The following is a 22989-nucleotide window of genomic DNA, read 5'->3' as shown; positions in this document are numbered from 1 at the left end:
GATTTTTTTTTCTTATGTTCTCTTCGTTCGATGGATCTCAGTGGCAAACAAGGCGAGTCGAGATTAGACTGCGGGCATTGGTTTGTTCAGTTCAGAGAGGGAAGAGCGCTGTTGGCTGCGTACGGCTAGAAAGTTAGGAAGGAACAAGAGGGCAGCCGGCGTCGATAAATGAAGGGCAGGGAAGAAGGGTGTAGGGGAATGCAGGCTAGAAGGTCAACTGAAGGGACTGCTCGCCCGAGATCAGCATTCAGAAGGAAGGCACGAATAAAGAAACAAGATGAATGGAAGGTTGTGAATGCAGAAAGTGAGCAAGAGAGGGATGAACCAGAGAAGCAAATAGGCAGCAAAAGAAAAAAAAGGAAAGAATGAGTGAGACAGGGGAGGAAAGCAGCAGGATAAAAATAACGAAACGAAGGGAGAAAAAGAAGTAAAGAGCGGAAAGATAAGCGACAGGAAGCAGGGAGAGGGAAGGTAAAAGGAAAAGAGGAAAGAAGGAAGGAAGGAATGAATGCAAGAAGGGAGGAAATGAAGGATGGAAAGGGAGGAAGGAAGCAAGCAAGCACGCAAGCTTGGAAGAAAGGGAGGAAGGAAGCAAGCATGCTTGGAAAGAAAGGAAGGAAGGAAGCAAGCAAGCTTGGAAGGAAAGGGAGGAAGGAAGGAAGGATGGAAGGAAGGAAGGAAGGAAGGAAGGAAGGAAGGAAGGAAGGAAGGAAGGAAGGAAGGAAGCAAGCAAGCAAGCTTGGAAGGAAAGGAAGGAAGGAAGGAAGGAAGGAAGGAAGGAAGGAAGGAAGGAAGGAAGGAAGCAAGAAACCTTGGAAGGAAAGGAAGGAAGGAAGCATGCAAGCAAGCAAGCTTCGAAGGAAGAATAGAAGGAAGGAAGGGAGCAAGCAAGCAAGCAAACTTGGAAGGAAAGGAAGGAAGCAAGAAATGTTGAATTGTTGAAATAAAGGAAGTGTCGCATAGAGAAAGACACCCTCTCCACTGAAGAGGGCACGGAAAGGTCGTTAAATTGCCCGTGACAGGCGTTGGTTTAGAGGGGTCGCCAGCACGTTTAGCAAAGGGCGTGATGTGGAAGAGGAGGACTCAGCCCTTAATGGCGCTCGCCTGCCTCCCTCCCTGCTCAAGCACAAACGTCCCGGCTTGTCTTCTGTTTACGGAGAGGCGACGCGCCGGAACGTACACAGAAGAGATTCGCCGCCGACGGAACACGAAACAGAGGCGTCGTTTTTGAGTGTCGCCCCGCGTATGCCGCCGTTCATAACGACACGCACGGCCGTTACAACGCGTGTCCAGCAGCGGTAGCAGCAGCGCACTCTCGCGGAAGCTGCGGGGATTTTCAAACGACCCGCGCTTCGTATCAGGCGTACGCTGGCACGTGTGAAGCCCGCACTGCTTGTTCTTCATCTCCGTCGGCGTCCTTTTCTACGAGAGTCGCCGGCGAACAAGCACCGCGTTTGTTTGAGAAGGACATCGGGACGCATTTGAAGACCCGCTAAAGTCTTTTCCCCGGTGGGCGCTGCTTTTGTAAACGAACGCTTTACCCCAGAGCATCGCCATGCAGAGATGTCGTCTGCGTCTGTTACTGCATGTCGTCTGCAACGAAACATGGAAACGAAGCGTATCGTCTGCTTCGACTTAAAAAATAAACAAACAAGTCATCGCGTTCAATTTTGGGAATTTCTGACCAGTCTTCTGCTACGAAAGGAATAAAGAAATTTATAAATCACGACTGGTTTCCTCTAGATAGCCACGAATCTGCGTGAGAGGAGCCAAACAGAGCGATCCAAACAGGAATAAATCTTTTTAACCGGCTCACTGAGCGCCCTTCTCTAGTTCTGCTGCTCGTCTGCCATCATCGTCTGCGTCTTAAACTAAACTTGGCCCATCTTGCCAAGACATGAATCAAAGTAAGTAAAAAAATAGAAAGAATCAGACATCTTCGAAACCGAACTTATATAATGAAAGCACTCTTCCACTGTCGAATCCGTTATGAATGATGACAGATTTTTCAAGCTGGGAATATACGTGCAAGAAACAACTGAATAAATCTGATTATTTTTTTTCCATAATTCATTCTTCGTTTTGGACGCGACTGTTTTTTTGTAATGACATCGTCTCTGAAGATGCAAGATAAGACCCACTGTAAAGACTTTGAGCACTAGGAACACCCACAAAACCATTTCTTTCAAGGTCTTTGCGAAGTCTCTGCATGTGACAGTCGGAATTGAATAACCGCCGTCCCTTCAAGATATCTGTTTTTTTCCCGAATTCTCATAAAACTATGTTAGAGCCTTTCCCTACCATGAAATATATTTGAATCCTGAGATATGAGGTTGTCAAAGCCGGACCCTTTTTTCTGACCATGACATACATGTCTTGTCGGGCTTCGAATAACCTAGTCAGGCGAGCAAGAAATGGGGAGGGGGAAATAAAGAAAACCGCACGCATCTACGACAGAATAATGACGTAATTTTCTAACGTCTGATCCGCAGGGATTGAAGTTTCCCCGACGTGTATGATTCGTTATAAAGCCTTCTATATACGACGTTAGAGAAGATATCTCAGAAGTCCTCGAACGGCACTTTCAAAATTTCCTCAATCTGAATAAATATCCCCGAAATAATGCGCTTTATGCAATCTCGTTTGGTAATTTCTTAAGAAGGTCCAATTTAAAAACGTGACTGAATATAGCTCCCCAAAAAAACGAAAAATAAAATCTAACGTCCTTTTCCATTGCTTTTCCGTTTTTCCATTGTTTTGTTCAGCGACAGGTCTTTTAAAGAAAAATGAACGTGGGTGATTGATTAGCGGCAGTTACGCAGAGTGCCCTGGTTTGCGAAACGTACCCTCCAACGTTTTCACCCAACCAAGGAAATTTACCGCGCTTGACCATGCTGAAAGCAGTTTTGCGTAGAAACGCTCCAGCTAACAATGTGCGTTCCCTTATCCCCGTAACCAACACTTCTCTATGTCTGCAATTCGCAAAACTCTATGGCGTGCTTTGTTTCGATATGTCTTATTGTCGAGTCGCATGAATAGAACAACAAGGAAATGCAATTCCCTCATTTAGAATTCGACATGCTCGTGTAAACCCACGAGGGAAATCAAACCTGTCAAACACTGTTAGCAATGTTCTGTCCCCATCGGGCGCATGCAAGATTGAAGCTACTTAGACAACCCCGAGATTTATTGGAAATTTTTTGTTTTGGTAGGTCTTAATAATGGTTGGCTTGGAATAAAAGGTGCTGTTAACTCTCTTTTTTTCCTCTTTCTTATTTCACCGAGAAGTTTACCTATTGTCGCCGCAATTGCTCAGCTGTCCCCGAGAGTGACTTCCACAGTCAAACTATGCCCTAATTTTCTCTTCGTTTTTTTTTTTTGCTTTTCAAGGACGGATATCCATATTGCTGGAAGGTCGGGGCACAGGAGTTTCGGCAAACATTTTCGCATTTCCGAATTCGACCCGACACAGCATCACGAATATGTTGTTTTTTAAGTTGCTGAAATAAAACGGTTTCATTGGTTTATTTTTTAGATCACAGGCGGGAAGACACCGCGGCTTTTTCTTAATAATAATTGTTTTTTTTTGGGGGGGGGGGGGAGGAAATGGCGCAGTATCTGTCTCATATATCGTTGGGCACCTGAACCACGCCGTAAGGAAGGGTTAAAGGAGGGAGTGAAAGAAGAAAGGAAGAAAGAGGTGCCGTAGTGGAGGGCTCCGGAATAATTTCGACCACGTGGGGATCTTTAACGTGCACTGACATCGCACAACACACAGGCGTCTTTTTTGTTTCAGAAAATAATAATAATAATAATAATAATTGGTTTTGGGGGAAAGTAAATGGCGCAATATCTGTCTCATATATCGTTGGACACCTGAACCACGCCGTAAGGGAAGGGTTAAAAGAGGGAGTGAAAGAAAAAAGGAAGAATTAGAGGTGCAGAAGTGGAGGGCTCCGGAATAATTTCGACCACCTGGGGATCTTTAACGTGCACTGACATCGCAAGCACACGGGCGCCTTAGCGTTTTTTCCTCCGCGGCTTTTAATTTTCCGAATGTCATCTCTCCCCCTTTGCTCTCTTTCTGTCCCCTCACCTGATTCATTTCATTTCTCCATTCTGCCTGCTATCCTTTATTTCCGCTGCCCCAGCTCAGGTGCTTCAGTATCGATGGCAGATGGCGGGGGCTAGCAAAAATCTTTTCCATTCCTTGTTACTATTATTTTAATAAACAACCACTACCACCACCACCACAATGCCGGGACTCGCAACTGCAGCCCTTTTGCGGGCGAGTAGATGATTCGGCGGAGAGGGTGCTAGCACGCGTGTTCAAGATGCTGTCCTCATGCTTAGGCTTGCTCTGTGTGGCAGTGCAGCGGTGGCGCCGAGCGATCTCGGGTGCTCCCCTCTTCTGTTCTACTGGTATGCTACGTGGGACGCCCATCTAGCGAGGTTATAGTGCGCAAGCGCTACTTTACAGGGTCAAACCCAATCAAGAAACTTGTGGCTTGCATCACCTTGAGGGTGCACAAATAAAATAAATATTTCTGCCGCTGCGGTGAACACATCAGTTTCTCTGGCCACTGCACGGGCAGCACTGTGCTATCGCCGCAGCCAATCTCGACTTTTGTTAAACTGCAACGCACTCTCTCGCTCGTGCATTGCTCATCTGCGGCGCGAACACATGAGGTCATCTACCTCAATGATTGTGCGTACAAGCCAGCAAAGCAAAACCATCAGCCAACCAGGCTAAAACACATGCTCCAGCACGTCTACTCGGTGTAACTAAGTGTAAATCCTACTCTTTCCCTTTTGACCGCCGCAGTGGCCTGAGCAGAGTCTGAGCATCCGCTTAGCATGCAGGAGGTGCTGGGTTCGATCCCCCAGTGCCGACGGGTACCCACCGGTGGTACGATGGGTACAAGCTTTTCCCTGCCTTGTGATCGGCTTTTTTTTAGTGTGAAATGCTTGGGAGGATGGGTCTTTGACACCACCTTGAGTATAGGAAAGAAACCTCGTGCCCTGGCGCTCTTTGGCCACAGATGCCATAAAGATTCATCATCATCAAAAGCTTACCACTTTTTTGTTGCTAGACGTGAAAAAACGCGGTTGTTCACACTACGGCTGCCATGAAACAAAGATCAGTGACTGTCTTCACCCTAGCATAGCAGGAGCAGGGCTGCGTGTAGCCATCGTTGGTACTTCTTTGTACAGCGCACCAAGAAACAAGTTCCTGAAATTGCTGCAATCCCTGAAATTCGTCCTAATCGTACTCACTATTTTTCAATGCCTTCCTCGTGGAACAAAGAGCATTAACAATCCTGGCGCCGGGTACCCACTTAAGTACCCACCGTAGTACCCACCGGGTACCCACCGCCGCCCCGGCACCCGCGGGCGATACAATTGGTACAAGCTTCCCCTGGCATGGCGCTCGGTTTATTCAGGGTGAATTGCTTGAGAGATGGACCTTGGACCCCCACCCTGAGTAAACGAAAATACCTTGTGCAATGGTTCTCTTTGGAAAAAGATGCCCCTTGCGCCTTAAAAAACTCACTATCATCACTTGCTCGTCTGCCTTACGTAAACTTTGTTGCGGCCATAAGCTAAAAGATACGTCACTTGAGGTTAAGAGACTGGCGTACGGAAACCTTTATAAGGACTAAATTGGAATATGCGTGCATTGTATGGGATCCGTATACTGTCACTAACAATAAAGCACTTGAGCGGATCCAAAGGAAAGCTGTGCGATTCATGTTTTCGCAATACAATCAAACTGCTTCAGTCTCTGTATTAATGCAGTCGACTTTAATACCAACCCTTCAGTACCGGCGCAAGTTTCTTCGGTTGAAATTCTTATTTTTGTTATTTAACCGTAAACTTGGAATAAATTCTTCAACCTATCTTATACTACAAAACACCAGACGAACTCGACACTCCCACCCCCTTTCTGTGACCCCGTACTTTGCAAAGACTAACTTATTTCAGCACTCCTTCTTTCCAAACAAACCATCAGTGATTGGAACAGCTTACCAACTTCGTGTGTACGGTCCCTTGACCTGATAACTGAATATTGTTATTTTTTTCTGCTTGTTGTGTTAGCTTGTTTTCTGCCTTTTCATCTCATTTCCCGCTGCTCGTGTTTTGTTTGCATTTTGGTATTATTGCTCAATTTGTGATCTGTTTCTGTAATCCACTCCTGCTTGGGCCTCACGGCCTGCAGTATGTCACAAATAAATAAATAAAATTAAATAACAATCCTATAGACACTGGCAAGACAGGAGCAGTGCACTCACAGGTGACGGCAGTGATGGCGGCCGATCCGCAGGTGGCCGCCATGAAGCAGGTGAGGAAGAGGCCGTTCCGGGTGAGGAAGCTCTGCTGGTAGCCCGACAGCGGGAAGTAGAATAGCAGCAGCACGGCGAACAGCACCGGCATCAGGACCAGCCGAAGGGAGAGCTGGCCGAACGCCCGTCCGTTGCAGTTGAACGTCGAGGCCCACAGGCGACTGCATGTGCGGGCCACGCGCACACTCAGTGGACTCTTGCGAGACGAAAAGGGCGCTCCCTTATAGAACTTGGAACAGCAGGCAACAGAAAGTATACTCTAAAGACGAATGCACCTATTAGGTAGTAAAAAAGAGAGTAAGCAGTCCTTTAGAGTACACCCTTTTATAAAAGAGGTTGTGCTAGAGGACAGCTTACTCCCCTTTTTACTCCTTTTCTGCTTAGAGTGTAGAAGGAAGCACAGCTTCCCTTCTGGGTTGTTGTCAATTTATGGGGCGTTCGAATTGGCGTCTCAGCTTTGAGAAATCTTTGAGCTTTTGTAATGAGTGACCGATCGCACGATCCAATAACTAATCCATGTGTGTTCACTGCTCGATGAATATGCATGAATGTGTGACTGACTCCTTGATATAATTACTGAATGACTGATAAAATGATTGACTTGGCTGAATATGACCAGTAACTGCTACTTTTATCGATAAAAATACATATATAACTTTATTGTTATTTATTTATTCATGCTTTAATTATTCTGTTTGTTTGTTTGTTTGATTGATTGATTGATTGATTGATTGATTGATTGATTGATTGATTGATTTTAATGTCCTCTTTCCCAGATGGACATCACTTTTAATGATACCTCCAAAAAGCGGCAATACACTGCTGTACCGGTTATCTAGTTTCTACGCGCCGCTTCTTTGCCTTTGTCACTCTATAGCCCTGAGGTCACATCATCCAATTCGTGAATTGCTCACAAAATGAGGAACTATTTCAAGCGTACAGGTAGCTCTGATACGGAAAGGAAAACTAATCCTAACGGATGAGCAGTTTTGTTGTTCAAAATGCCTCATGGGCACTATTCGTCCTGAGCAAAATTGTTTAGAGCAATAGAAGTCTGCTTTTCAGTCCTACTTTTCGAGTAATCAATGGCTGAATGCGGATACTCTGTCAGGTGTCATGTCGGAGCTCCCTGTACTTGTTCTGCATCTCCTGATCGAGAGGGTCACCGGAGCATTATCTCGTTGGCGTCGTTCACTGCCGCCATCGTGCTGCCAGAACACAAGCCTAGACTAGGGCACCTTTGACAGATTTCCATATAAGTGGCTCCAGAATGTACCCTAAAGGAATTCAGAGCTGGGAAAGCACGGGCCCAATACCTTTCAGATGCGCTGTTTAATAAACTTTACTGCACACTATACAATAAAAAAATTCACTGCTGGGAAAGACGTGATTCCGAAACTTTACTTCGGGTGCAATAAAAAGAAGTTCAGGCTTTGGAACCAAAGCTCATTGAGAAACTTTCATATCTTGCGCAAGAGACGCGTTCCTATGAGTAAACTTCCTAAAAAATGAACACTGCTGCAAAAGGCAACCCCCTTTCACGAGCACAGCTAACGGGGAATTTCGGGAGGTAGCGCCCCAGAAGTGGCTGTCTATGAGACGCTCGGCTCAGCCATTCAATAAGCCGCTTCTAGGAAAAAAGATGAAATCGAAAAACAGGGTATCGATTGCTTCCCTTTGGTGCTGTTGGAAGTTAGGAAGAGGAACTTGTTGGCTTCTCGCGGGTGCATATGCCGGGGTCTGAAGCTCGGCTCAGAAGTGTCGCTTGGAATTCTAATAAGGAGGTTCTCTACAGCGATCTCAGCCCAAGAGAGAGGTCTGGCTGGCCTAGCTCTGTAGCACTTGAGCGTTTGCTTCGTTGTGCTTTTTCCCTGGTTCCATATTTACTTTCTTGAACTTTTTACGTGTTTAGCACTGCAGTACTAAGCTTTTTTTTTGTATTGCACAACTTCAGTGCATTGGTCTTTTTCAGCGTTTCCTTTTTTCTTCTTGTGTCAGCCCGTTGTGTTGAATGCAGTCAAGAAGATAATTTTTTTTACTTCTTGTTGTTGGATGGCTTTCTCCTTTTCTTCTTCTATCCGCCTACAATTTTTTCAATTTAAACAGTTTGCACCACAGAGATGACCTACTGCTCTGTGGATCCGCCTCAGAAGCGGGAGGTGCGGGGTTTGACCCCAGTGAACGTGAAATGCTAGGGATATGGGTCTTTTAGCCCATCTTGAGCTCATAAAAACACCTTGTGCCATGAAGCGTTTGGGCCTGATGCTCTTCCGCCATCAGCTGATCATCATAGTCTATTTAACATTTGCATTTGTTTATCCTACACCCCACTCACCACTTTCTTCTAGCGCTTTTCCGATTGTTTTACTTTTCGCGGCGCTTCTTGATTATCAGTACACGGATCACACGTCCCTTCAGATTACAAGAGCAGCCTTACATGTATGAAGCGCTGGGGTTTCTTACTCAAGGATGGTAGCGAAATTGGCAAGTTTAAAATCATTATGAAGTGAGCAACCTTAATGCTGCTTCAGGACAGTGACCTCCATTGAGCTCCTCAATGCTGCCACAGGATACCCGAAAGAGTCCATTATCTTATTTTCGTGTAGTATATTCATATGATAACCTCCGAGGTGTACGCTATGATGTTAATCTAAATATACACGCTCGATTTCCTCGTGTGCAGATTAAATGCTACTCATGTGAGCCTGAGCCGTCAGAATGGACACTTGCGTTTTCAGGAATCCGCCATGTTTATTGATATGATCAACGAGGGGCCACCAGCGGTAGAATGCAAGACTGCAGCTCTCACGTTCACGACAGAATGCAAACACAACGGTTGCCGAGGACACAAGCTGGAGGTTTTACATGAGCCATGAACTTAGCCCGAGGGGCTGGCTCGCTGTGATTTCTCTGGTTAGTCATGTTTTCACTGTTAAATGTGCCGCATCCTTCGAAGGCAACTCTTGCGAAGCCTCGTGCGTACCTGGTGTGCATGAGGATTCAGCAAAGCCACCTCGGCCACTCACCCGTAGAGGGCCCAGAAGGTCTGCCAGCAGGACGGCTGTCCGTAGGCGGTCAACGGTAGCTTGTACTGCGCCGCGTCGCTAACGTGGTTGCCGCCAAGCTCGGACGGTGGGCCGGCCTTCCTGTAGCGAGCCCCATCGTTGCGGAACTTCTCCACCAGGGTCTGGATCTGGCTGCTGGACTCGATGAAGCGCTCCCGCGAGCGCCGGTCCACCGTGGCCAGGCACACTGCGGCAACCGCGGACCGACAACTTGGCAAAGCTTCTTGTGAAGTTATGGTGCAAAATGATGAGACATATTGGGCCTCATGCTGACAGAATCCACCGCTGCAGTAGCGATGAAACGAATCAAATCAAATTATTTCTGCCATGCATATTAACGATGGAGGACCACGGAAAAAATGCTGCCAGTAGGCGACTTGACGAGTCCGCAGCCGGAAGTATTATGCGGAGTTTTGGCGACAACAATGAAAAACAGTCAACATACAAACAAAATTTCGATTTAGCATTCGAAATAGCACAAAACAGGCCGGCGCGATATGATGTAGTGAAAGCTTGGTATAATCGGTGTTTCTCACCACGTGGCCACGTCTGAGTAAATATAATAATAATAATAATAATAATAATAATAATAATAATAATAATAATAATAATAATAATTGGTTTTTTGGGGACAGGAAATGGCGCAGTATCTGTCTCATATATCGTTGGACACCTGAACCGCGCCGTATGGGAAGGGATAAAGGAGGGAGTGAAAGAAGAAAGAAAAAAAGAAAGAAAGAGGTGCACGTATTGAAGGGCTCCGGAATAATTTCGACCACCTGGGGATCTTTAACGTGCACTGCCATCGCACAGCACACGGGCGCCTTAGCGTTTTTCCTCCATAAAAACGTAGCCGCCGCGGTCTGGTTCGAACCCGGGAACTCCGGATCAGTAGTCGAGTGCCTTAACCACTAAGCCACCGCGGCGGGTGTCTGAGTAAATAAATATAACTTCTGCTTTTAAGCACATAGCCTTTTTTTCGTTTTTAACATGCAATCGTCCTATTTTATTCGGCCTTACAATGTCTTCAATGCGTCTTTCGATGAAAAGCAGCGTTTCGTTCGGAAAACAGAAGTCCTTTGATGTTGTCTTATTAGATGGTACCACAGTGTTTTGAATTTCTTGATCAAACTGGCCGCCGCGGCTCACTGAAACTGTTGTCGGCAAGAAGTAACGTCTTTTGACATGCCTTAACTATATAAGAGTGTAGGTGCCGAATCTAGCAAGCTGTAGTTGCGAGCTCTCGTGGGCTCCTGTTAATAAGCCTCTTGGTAGCATGAGAAGACGTAAATGAAGCTTGATGGTTACTTTTGGCAACGATGATATTTAGTTGTGCTATAACATTTTTGCTTTTGCAAACGTAAATGGTCGCTAAAACTCTATAATTAATGCTTGACGCCTGTGCCTATTTCAGTTCCTCTTTTATCACCTTTGCGCAATTATAGCTGCTGTCTCACTCGCTGATAACTATTTCCATCATGAAGACACATATAAAAAAGTGCGACGACTGATCGAAAACTTTATTTAAATCGATTCTTTTTTTAATTTTCTGCAACATTTATAATCAAAAATGTGGCAAAATCAGGCAAGTTTCTTATTGAGACTTCCGTTACTTCGTAAGAATCTAGGTCCTTCTAACTCAGTTGTCGGTCCCTCTAACAAAACGACGCCTGTTTTGAGAGCATACCAGATACAAGGGATTAAGGATCGAGAAATGACTGACATGAGAATTTTTATCAAACGTGGTAATGGCCGACGGCGTAAGACTCTACTATTATTACAATAGTTTCATGTGGGACTCTATCCGCACAGCAATCGAATATCGTCCCCAAAATATAGAACTTTCAACCACTAGCAAATGTTTTTTTTTTCTGCTCAGAATCGACCAGAAGTGCAAAGCTAGCCCGGACTGCAAAAGCTCTCGAGAATTGCCATCAATGGTAATGTGATCATTCCTAGCAGGATGCGCTGTGACTCTCTGTCTTTTCTAGTTTACTGTGTGCTATACTGGACGTCGGTCCACTTGTAATAGGCATACTATAGAACTGCACAGTGTAGTGTGAATAAAAACCTAACGATGATTTAAGTATTGCTCCCATAGATTTTGCTGCTCGACTTAAGCTTTGTTCCTGAGATTTACAAGAACGATAATCACTAAGCGTTGCCACATTATCTCACTTCTTTTCCCTGCGATGTCGCCTTCTGACAGCTGTTATGTAAATTAAGACAAAAATTAGGCAGCTGTCCAAAAATAGTAGTGTGCAAAAGAAGTGGTTTAAAGTATAAAGCTAAGTGCCCATACAGCTGCCGCCATATGCTTCGGCAGTTCTGGAAGCAGGAGCTTCGAGACTAGGTCTTCACCTGTCAGAAAGTGAAGCCCAAGCCCATATTTTAAACAACCGAAAGAATGGCGCTGCTCTTAGGAAGAGCAAATCTTCATAACTGTGTCGAACATTCTTGAAAAAAAGTTTTGAATATTGAAGATAAAGGTCTAATCTTCCGATCTGCGGAAAAACTTTTCTTATAAAAGTTTTGCTTCCATCGCATGGAGCAGATAAGACTGCCATAGAAAACCAATAAAGACCGCTTTTGACGATCCCAAAACCTTAATAGCAACAAAAAATGCGAGCCTGTCGGCGGGAGCTTTGCGGATATATTGATTGTTAAAGTGAAATCTTACAATACATTAAAAATACTGCGTTCATAAACTCTTTCCCCTTCAAAAGCGCTTTTGTTCATAATTGTTGGGTATGCAAAACTTCCTGAAGCCCAATTGTCCGATGCTTACGAGGCAAGTTTCGTAAAGAACAATGATTAGATCCCTGCGGAAAGACAGGAAATTCTCGGCTAAAAAATACTGGTCTCTCTCATTTCATCGGTATTGTAACATCTAAGCGCAACTGCGGTGCACAAAAAAACACGAACTCCATATCTGACAGGCGTTACTCATTTTTATTCGTTTCTTTTTTTTTTCATTATATCCCTCACGAACCAAAGGTTTACAGACCGAGGCAGCGCAGGTAATTGGCCCAATATTGGAGATATATGGTTTCACACTGGCCCTTTGTTGGACCAACTTTTGCCAATATATTGCCAATATTGGGCCGTTTACTTGCCTAAGACAGCTTTCGCTTTCTTTGTCGATTTACGTTTGTAGTATGCAATGTTGACAGTTGCGTTTTATCAAAGCTAGCCCCGCAACAGAAGGAGCTGGTCGGTGCTTCCAGATTTCGATGTCTTCCACGCTTATTTACAAGCCCGCTTATTATCGAAGAACGAGAATAAAGAGCGCTTCGTCGGCAGTGTCGTTATTTGTGCAGTATGTTGGGTTTCCGCAGCAGCAGCTGAGCGCTGAAGAGGTTGCAGTAAACAAACCGCATAATGATTCCTTCTTAAAGAAGTTCTTCGTGTTGTTTATTCCCAGAATATAAATCGCAATGAACAAAAGCACAACTAAGAAGACATATATCTTGTGGGCACGTTTTTGCAGGCTAGTCGGGCCATAGTTAAAGAGCCTTACAGCGCAGGCAGGATAAACACAGGAAGAAACGAAGTGAAAAAACAGAGCGCTCTGTTCTGTCACTTCGTTTCTTCCTGTGTTTTTCTGTGAGCGCTATAAACTCCTTTAAGAATGCTGAACGTAAAAGCACAAAAAAGAAAGACATAGAATAAGACGCACTTGTTCTACGTCCTTGTTTTTTGCGCGTTTACGTTCAGCATGGAAAACCAACTCGCCCAAACTCGGCCTTTATTCCTTTAAGAAGACAACTCAAACACCCCCATAGCAATTCACGCCAAAGAGCATTGTATTGTAGGTCTATCCGGTTGAAGTACCTTTGTTCTTTCTTGTTTGTTTTGCTTTTTCGGTACATCTAATGCAATCGAAACTGCTAAAAATCTTCGGCTATGAAATGCAATTTTTCTTTAAGAGTTGAGTGCAAAAGAAGTGAACGTGTAAGTAAAGCACTGATTTCGGTTAACGTCTGCATTTTGTGCATTTGTGCGTTACCAAGGATGCTTCTAAAAATCTAAGAAGACAGCTACCTCCATTCGCAATGGTAGGAGTTACGTTTTCTTTTGACTGCGCGGCAGAACATGAGCAAGTTCACACGTATTCAACATAAGACTTTACACCGGACCCATGACACTCCTATCACCAGGTCGTTTTTCGTGCTCCACATCTTGTTATCATCAACCAATGCGCCCACAAGCCTGTCGAATCACCCGCCGTGATGGGTTTGTGGATACGGTGTTCAATTCAATTCAATTTATTTCCAGAAAAAAATTCTGGTGAGACACCTGGGCTAAAAGCTGCATTTGTCAGCTTGACGAAGCCCAGGGCCCAGCGTATTGCAAGACAGGGTAAATCACCCAAATACTTAAAACAGAAAAATAAAGGAACATAAAATATAAATACTTAAACACACAGCACAGATAGACGTGTAAAATGTGGTTAGAAGTAGAACGGGTATATAATTTTTTATTAATGTAAAACTGAAAATGATACATATACATGCATATGGATGATTTTAAACGCATTCAAAATCGAAATAAATAACATGAGTCCAACACACGGTAGAAAAACCATGCAAAAGAAAAAAGTTTATAGAATGTGGTTACAATGGTCGTGTGAAAAAAAATAAATAAAAATATTTGGAACAAAGGAAAACTGTTATTCAACAGAACGTCAATAGGGATACAAAGTACTGTCGCAACCGGTTACGGCTGAGATTGGTAAATTGCGAATATTTATTTAAACTTGACGGGAGGTTGTGCTTAAGGGACTGTAGTTGAGGTTGTTGAGGTCAAGGTCGCGGATTCGAATCTGACCACGGCGGCTGCATCGCGATTTAATGAAGAAATTAGAGCGCCGAGAGACAGGGCACGTAAGCGGCACACCGCCGCGCTGACGGTGGTTTGTCTCTTGTGTGTCCGTGCCTTGTTGGGCTGTTTTCTCCATTAAAACCTGGCTATTATTCCTCAGCTAATTCAATCAGTCAAATCTGCATGCTTCTTAGTGTATTGCGTTGATGGTTTTGGGGGGTTTAACGTCACAGAGCTACTCATGCTATGAAGGACGCCGTAGTGGAGGGCTCCGGAAATTTCGACCACCTGGGGTTCTTTAACCTGCACTTACATCGCACAGTACATGGTCCTCTAGAATTTCGCCTCCATCTAAATGTGACCAACGCGGCCGGGATGGAACCCGCGTTATTCGGGTACGCAGCCGAGCACCATAATTAGTAAGCCACCGCAGCGGCTCAGTGTAGTACAAATGCAAATTCCGGCGTACTAAGGCCTCGGTGCCCGTTAACACCTTTAATGTGATAGAAATTATTGCAATGTTCTCCACTTCTTCAAGGCTCATGGTAATCAGTGTTACTTTTATATGTGTAAGATCGATGAATGAATGAAACAAACTTCCAAATTAATGTCCTCCACTTTTGCGAAGCTTGCTTTCTTTCGAAACTCACCTAGCGCTTCCCACAAAAAATCGAGCGGAAAAAAGGCACCTTCGAACAAAAGGCGCAAAAATACCCCGTCGAATCCCCAATCCAAGGTTGCGTACGGCACAAAAAGCGCCGTCGTCGCCGCGCTACACTCTTCGGTGCTGACAGGAACACGGTAGTTTTCCCGCCGACAGCTTCAACGATTTATCGCCCATTCGATGGCGTTTCCCTCGGCACCGTTCGACACACTTCCGTCGACCGATCTTCCTCTTCTTTCTTTCCATTTCAATACGCTCGTTCGCTCTCTGGCGTTCCAGGAGCCGCCGCCTCTCACCAGCGTCGTTGTTAGTCTAACCCAGACGTTTTAAAAGAAAACCGAATCCCGCTTTCTATTCAGGCACCGCTCTGAGAAACATAGCCGCGTGGCCCTAGCTGAGTGGTCCCCGGGCGATCTGTCTTTCTTCCCCTCTGGCGTTCGTTCCCCGGGTCCGCTTGGTTTCCTAAAGCCTCGTATTTGAAATCGTGACGGAAACTAAAGGAGCGAAAGGAAGGAAAGAAAGAAAGGAGGGCGAAAAGGCACTCGCGGGAAAGGTTGAGACCTTTTGAGAGGTTTTGTGAAACCGGAGCCGCGTATGTGCTTCGAATCAATGGCGGCGCGCCAGAAGCTGCCGAGAGAGGTACTTTAGGGGAGCGCAGTGAGAACGCTTATCCTCAACCCCGTTCCCCTTGTCCCTACCTTCCCCCTGCCAAGTGAAAGAGAAGAAAAAGTTTGTAGGACGATGCGTTTACACTACGCTCAGGTCGAATCTGTGTACTGCAAAAGGCATTTCGATGAAACTAGTTGTCGGTGATCACGATGATGGTGATTGATAAAGGATCAGTTTAGTAATGGCGAATCCTGTAATGTATTTCAAATAAATAAGTTATTGTTTCGATCATTCATACAGTGATGATTGTGAGTCACTGGCTAACGGGACTAGCACCGCTCATTTTCCTACTTACCATACTACCTGAATAAGGAGACGTCAAAATATTTCAATTACGTTGCGGTGGCTTAGTGGTTAAGGCGCTCGTCTACTGACCCGGAGTTCCGGGGTTCCAACCCGACCGCGGCGGCCGAGTTTCGATGGAGGTGAAACGCTAAAGGTGCGCGTGTGCTGTGCGATGTCAGTGCGCGTCAAAGATCCCCAGGTGGTCGGAATCATTCCGGAGCCTTCCATTAGATCACCTCTTTCTTCCTTTCTTCTTTCACTCCCTCCTTTATCTGTTCTCTTACGGCACTGTCCGGGAGTCTACCGATATATGTGAGACCGTCACTGCGTAATTTCCTTTACTCAAAACCAATTTTCAATTTTTGGATAGCGACTAACAAATCAAACATTAGCGAATGGATAAACTGAACTTTAAAGATATGTCAATTACGGCTTAGTAGGTGCATTTCTTCCAAAGCTTTGAGGGCGCAATGTGCGAACTGTTTTCATAATTCTGCTCTACACAACTGAAACGTGTGGGGAAGCAGGCCTAAAACCCATTATGCATACGACAGGTTTTGCTACATATGTCCTAATGTTGCTTGACAACGGTGAATGCTGGAGCGGGAAAGTTGGCGTTCACTTTTGCTGTGCGCCGGCAAAGCAGTTGAGAAACTATTCGCTTTTAAAAATAATACACTAAAGCAGTACTCCAAGACACGGACGTCCATAGCTACATTTCAAAAACAAAAATACACACTCTTCACCCGCTGTGCATCTGTGATGTCCATTTTTCTGTATAACTATTCAATACCGGAACTGTCTACCAGATTAGATCACGGACCGTGCGTACTTCAAGAAGGTAGTGAGAGACTTTTTTCTTACCCGCCACGGTGGCTCAGTGGTTAGAGCGCTCGGCTACTGATCCGGAGTTCCGAGGTTCGAACCCAACCGCGGCACTGCGTTTTGATGGTAAAGATCCCCAGGTGGTCGAAATTATTCCGGAGCCCTCCACAACGGCACCTAATTCTTCCTTTATTCTTTCACTCCCTCTCTTATCCCTTCCCTTACGGCGCGGTTCAGGTGTCCAACTATATATGAGACAGATACTGCGCCATTTCCTTTACCCAAAAAACCAATTATTATTATTATTATTATTATTATTATTGATGGAGGCGAAACGCTAAGGAGCCCGTGTGCTGTGCGATTTCAGTGCACGTTAAAGATCCCCAGGTGAACGAAATCATTCCGGAGCCCTCCACTACGGCACATCTTTCTTCCTTTCGTCTTTCACTCCCTCCTTTATCCCATCCCTTACGGCTCGATTCAGGTGTCCGCCGATAACTGAGACAGATACTGTGCCATTTCCTTTCTCCAAAAACCAATTTTCATTTCATTTTCATATTTTTAATGACTTCCAAACTTTGCGCCTAAATATTATACATTCCGGACCGGTTCTTTCTTCTGTATTCTATGCAAAATGATGATGTTCTCGCATTCAAATTATGTATTCACGCCAAACTGTCGATTGTTCATTTGAAATGAAAATTGGATTTTAGGGAAACGAAATCGCGCTGTATCTGTCTCATTTATCTCGGCGGACACCTGAACCGCGCCGTAAGGGAAAGAATAAAGGAGGGAGTGAAAGACGAAAGGAAGAAAAAGTGCCGTAGGACAGGGCTCCGGAATAATTTCGACCACCTGGTGATCTTTAACATGCACTGACAATCGCAGAGCACACGGGCGTCTTTGTGTTTCGCCTCAATCGAAACGCTGCCGCCGTCGTCGGGTTCGAACCCGGGTACTCCGGCACAGTAGACGAGCGCCTTAACCACTGAGCAATATGATATCTATTCACGCCTGTGTTGATTATATGCTTTGTTACAACCTCCCTCCCCCCTCCCCCTTGTAGTTGATGCATAGAATCGGCAGGGTTGCATGAACAAAATATTTTAGAACGGAGATACGCCCTGCACAGGCGGTATAAATTATGGTTCTTGCATTGCGCCCCGTTTGCCAACATTGTGGACAGCTCCGAAGCTACGCACTGCAGAGCAAACGCCGGTGAATTAACACCTAATAATAATAGTAATAATAATAATAATTTATTTGGGGGAAAGGAAATGGCGCAGTATCTGTCTCATATATCGTTGGACACCTGAACCGCGCCGTAAAAGAAGGGATAAAGAAGGGAGTGAATGAACAGATGAGGTGCCTTAGTGGAGGGCTCCGGAATAGTTTCGACCACCTGGGGATCTTTAACGTGCACCGACATCGCACAGCACACGGGCGCCTTAGTGTTTTTCCTCCATAAAAACGCAGCCGCCGCGGTCGGGTTCGAACCCGGGAGCTCCGGATCAGTAGTCGAGCGCCCTAACCACTGAGCCACCGCGGCAGGTGAATCAACACCTGCAGGGATTTTAACGAGCCCTTTTTTCGGCTTCGTGATTTAGGCAATTATTTGCAAATCTCATGGGCACTGGCATCGATTTTTTGAATACATACCTGCAGAATTCAAAAATCGACGCCAGTGTCCGCGAGATTTCCAAATTCATTGCCTGAATCACGAAACCAAAAAAAGGCCCGTTGAAATCCCCACATCCCCCAAGCAGGAAGCTGCGCATATTGAACTCCGTGAGTATGGAAGTGAGACTACGAATACGGAAATGGCGTGGAGCAGGACTCACCGCTCCATTCCGGCCAGTCATAAAACATAAGTCATCGCAATTTATCATGTTGTCCAGTCCTTTCGCTTGCCGCCGCGTAATCATAATCTCTAAATTCGCAGCAACACTCTCTGATGCCGAAAAAAGCAGAAGAGCCATGTTATTTTGGGTACTTTCGGGCGCCCCTTTTCGCATAATTGTTCGGCATACTCACAGTAGTACATAAGCGGATTCTCCAGTTCCGGGCAGGGGAAGCCAATGTTGCGGAAGTACTCGAGCATGGTCCGTGTGTAGCCTGCGTGATCAGAAGGACAACAAGTAAATAGAAGCACAGGCAGCATTGTTGTTGCCAAGTTTAAGCTTCAAAGTTGAAAACTAGATCAGGCACCGAGCTCTACACAAACAGTGACTACTTTAAAGCGTTAAACAAGTTTGGCAGTGCTGTGGCATACATTCCTGTTCGGAGCGCACTTTGCCACAACCATTAGTGCAGTTCATAGGTATGGTCACCTACGACAGTGTTGGAACGTCTTAACGTCCGCTGGATGCATAGAGAAGCAATTCTCAACTATCGAGCCGATCGGTTGTCGGTTCCGCTTGATTGCGGTGGACTGGTTTCTAAAGGCGGCGGGCCTGTGCCCAAGTGCAGTTGGCTGCGCGCTGTAGTTTCGTTTGCTGCAACATGCCCCTTAGATATTTCCGTTGTTTTCCCTTTGTTCTAGATCTCCCATGACATCAAAGTTGGGTAGCATACTCGATGCTCATCTGGCTATCCTAGTAGTCAGTGATTGCTGAGTTGGGAGGTCTGTTGGTCCTTCCTAATGGGAACTGATGTGACAGGGGAGCAAATACTGAACACTAAGAATATATGGGATTTATATTTAGCGAGAAACACATGCGACGGGAATAGAGCAGTTTTCTAAACAGTTATCGCGAAGAAAGCTGATTTGCTTCGTAGCGTCCACCTATAACAAGAAACTTGAATTTGCTCTGTCCAGTTTCGTGGGAGTTTCTTTACAGATGATGTCATTACCGATAGCTCTGTAGCGAATAAAAAGGGGAGAAATTGAGGCAAAGGCATCAGCCGTGTTTTTTTTTTGTCAAAAGTCTGCCTTCTAAGTGAATTGAAAGAATGAGACATAATATTAATATTTATGAAATGCTTCGTATGTAGTGTCTTTGTGCTTAATAAATTTGCTGTTTGCAATTCCTACCAAGGTTTTATTTCATAAAAAGTAGGCATTCAGAAAGTGTGTGTTTTTTACGTGTGCGTGGTCGATACATTCAAACAGCATACCGTATGGGCTGACAGTTTAATCACTCCGAAACGTACCGAATGGATTTGGTGCCAGTAGATTTCTTGCATGGCATGTTATTGTCGATAGCGTCGTGTAAATATGGGCGCTAACTAAGCTGACCCTTTTTAAGACTTTACTTTTTGTCGAAACAAAAGTTATGATCTACGCTGAAAGCAGATCCATGGGTCATCTGCAGTGAGTGTCAATCGCTAGCACAGCAGTATTTCGCCTGGACAGACACTCCAGTTTCCCATCGATAACAACACGCGAACATTTTGTCCGGTTCACCAGGAGAACCTGCAAGCACACTCATTCACAAAAGTCTTAGAGTCACATGTTTTGCATTTCATCCCTGAAGCTCTCAATCTCTGTGAGGGGAGCAGATCCCTCCTCAACACTTCATAATAATAATAATCGGTTTTTGGGGAAAGGAAATGGCGCACTATCTGTCTCATATATCGTTGGACACCTGAACAGCGCCATAAGGAAAGTTATAAAGAAGGGAGTGAAAGAAGAAAGGAAGAAAGAGGTGCCGTAGTGGAGGAGTCCGGAATAATTTCGACCACCTGGGGTTATTTAACGTGCACTGACATCGCACAGCACACGGGCGCCTCATCACATATCAAAACTTTTTTTTAAAGTACATTAAGTGCTGAACTGTGCGTCTCTGAAAACAAATCATGTGGCCCCAAGGATTTTGACAGTGGGTGCACACGTCTCATAAGCGTAACACTAGTTAACACCTGATGGGAACGCAGCAGTGCATCGGTATTATGCCGCATGTTTTGGAGGCATATAAATTGGACCACATCTGATTTGCACGTGGGTCAGGAACTTTTGTCGCTAATTGTACGATCAAATAAATTTTCTTGTGTGTCGCGATAAAGCTGAAGTTTACACATCTCTATTGGCTTTTCTTCTCCCTAAAAAAATTGGCGGCGGTTTAGCTCTGGTTAAACCTGGAGTGACACGATAGCTACAGCTGGCCTAGTGAAACTTGGTCACGTGGCCAGCTACGTGACGAACCACGTGATCAGCCAAGGCGCTACAAAAAGTGGCACACTAACCTGTGTAGACCATCTCGCCAAGGCAGAGATAGGCGACGCGGTCCAGGAAAGGGAAGATGTCCGAGCGGGGCTTGGACATTGTGAGCAGGACAAGACGATTGTACTTTTTGGCATGGTTGGCCAGGATGGAGACAACAAAGTACGTGTTCAGAGGATCAAGGTCGGCCGTCGGCTCGTCCAGCACCACCAGCACTGCAGTAACGTAGGAAGTAAAGCTTGGTCACACCGAGCAAGATTAAAGCGGAAGGCTAACATTCCGACCTTTCTGTGGCAGCTTATGGCCGCCACAAAATGGTGGCCGTTGCACTTGCAGTGCAAGATAGAATATCCATAGCACAGAATGGCGCCTGCTACGATGAGAAATTGAAGTCTTTGCACTACAAAGCTTACAGGGAATTGTCACAGTGCAAGAAGATACATGTTGGAATGCACAATCACGCCTTCAGTAGAGAAGATAAAAGGTTTAGGTTTATGGGGTTTAACGTCCCAACGCGACTCAGGCTATGAGGGACCCCGTACTGAAGGGCTCCGGGAATTTCGACCACCTGGGGTTCTTTTACGTGCACTGACATCGCACAGTACACGGGCCTCTGGAATTTCGCCTCCATCGAAATTCGACCGCCGCGGCCGGGCTCGAACCCGCGTCATTCTGGACAGCTGCCATGCACCATAACCACTTAGACACCGTGACGGCTAAGATAAAAGGTAAATAGCTTCAAATACAAAATGGTTGCAGTACATGGTCGCATTTTTCAAGCAACGCCTACAAGAGATTGTTAGCATGCCACTCCAGAACAAGCCATCTATCTCAAAACTAGTACCATGAGGTAGGCATTAGTATCTAATGCACTAGAGGTGCTAACACGTTCCTATTATTTGTTCTCACAGTTCTCATTATATTTTCCAACATTTCATGTAATGATGGGACTGATAGACCTCGCAATCTAAGACCTGGAAGGTTTTTAAACTTTGCTTTCATAACAGTGTAGCACAACTATGTAGGCATCCACTCCTTCAGAAAACTGAGGAAATGAAAAAGTCTGTATTCAACTAACACTTGTCGCTGAGGCAGTTGCTTTATTTCTCTACATGAAGTCAGCGCCACAAAGGACACACACTATAAAGCAACGCACAACAGGGACCCTAATCTTGCGCACATTTTGTGTCTGTTTTGTGTAACGCTAACTTCGACCCATAGAAGACGACTCCGAGGGCACAGCGTGACGACGTATCAAAGTAATCACCTGGGTCCCTGACGAGCTCGATGGCAATGCTGAGTCGACGGTACTCGTTTATGGACAGGCTGCTGACCTCCTTGTTGGCCACTTGGTTCAGGGCCAGGTCGGCCATCACCTGCTTCACCTGGACACAGAACAAGTGAGAAGCGTCACTAGAAAAAAAAACATAAATAATTGTAACCCACGAAGGAGTAACCAGTTGCCGCAAAAAAATAGCGCGTTCAAGGTGCTTGGAACAGCACCCGATTTACTACTGTGCATATTTAAAGACCATGATTGATATAGTACCTTCCAGCAGAACTTCACGCGTACCAGGTACATATGCGCGACCTTCAAGCCCAACGTTCCTGGAGATCACTTTTAACAATGAGGCAAATGCTGTATATTGTAAGATACTGTTGCGAACATATTTATAGCAATGGTCTATCCTTCAATTGCGTAGAAAAATCTTATAAAATTTGTCATGGCTCACACCCAGTAGTTTAGGTTGCCATAAAAAACCAATGGGGTGGGTGTTTAACAGACCCAGAAAGCCATGTGTTCCGAGGAGGGATCTGCGGACATATTGATTGTAACGGTAAGATTTTACGATAAGCGAAAAAAAAATCCGTTCATGAACAAGCGTTGAAAACATGCGCTTGCCCAGACTTTGTGGACAGGTTTCGGAACATAGCACCGAGCTGGTCCAGTTGGCGAAATTTTCGCTTTGTTGAGATAAGCGCCGATAGCATAATTGCATGACAGCTTAAGTTAAGGGCGTAACGGCGTAACTGCTGGTTCTAAATGCAGGTCGTAAACATAGGATATCAGTGCAGGCCAACAGGCGAAATGTTGACTTCGCGTGCTTGTCTGTTGCCATCCATTCTTGCCGATTATGTTCAGTAAGCAAC

General features: G+C 45.3%; 1 protein-coding gene across 3 annotated transcripts in view; it reads right to left on the bottom strand.

Annotated features, from left to right (window-relative positions):
- Positions 1-22989, bottom strand: part of LOC144111238 (ATP-binding cassette sub-family G member 5) — a gene marked incomplete at its 3' end in the record, with an annotated part of 66496 nt that overhangs the window by 2112 nt on the left and 41395 nt on the right. For all 3 annotated transcript variants that reach the window (XM_077644462.1, XM_077644460.1, XM_077644461.1), the window contains 5 exon segments: positions 6294-6505; positions 9371-9596; positions 18711-18791; positions 20862-21053; positions 22106-22223. In XM_077644462.1, coding sequence (XP_077500588.1) covers positions 6294-6505; positions 9371-9596; positions 18711-18791; positions 20862-21053; positions 22106-22223 — 829 coding nt within the window.

This window comes from Amblyomma americanum, chromosome 11 (assembly GCF_052857255.1).
Source record: "Amblyomma americanum isolate KBUSLIRL-KWMA chromosome 11, ASM5285725v1, whole genome shotgun sequence".
NCBI classification, from domain to species: domain Eukaryota; kingdom Metazoa; phylum Arthropoda; class Arachnida; order Ixodida; family Ixodidae; genus Amblyomma; species Amblyomma americanum.
Note: the sequence above shows the minus strand (reverse complement) of the source record. Positions and strands in the feature narration are given on the sequence as shown.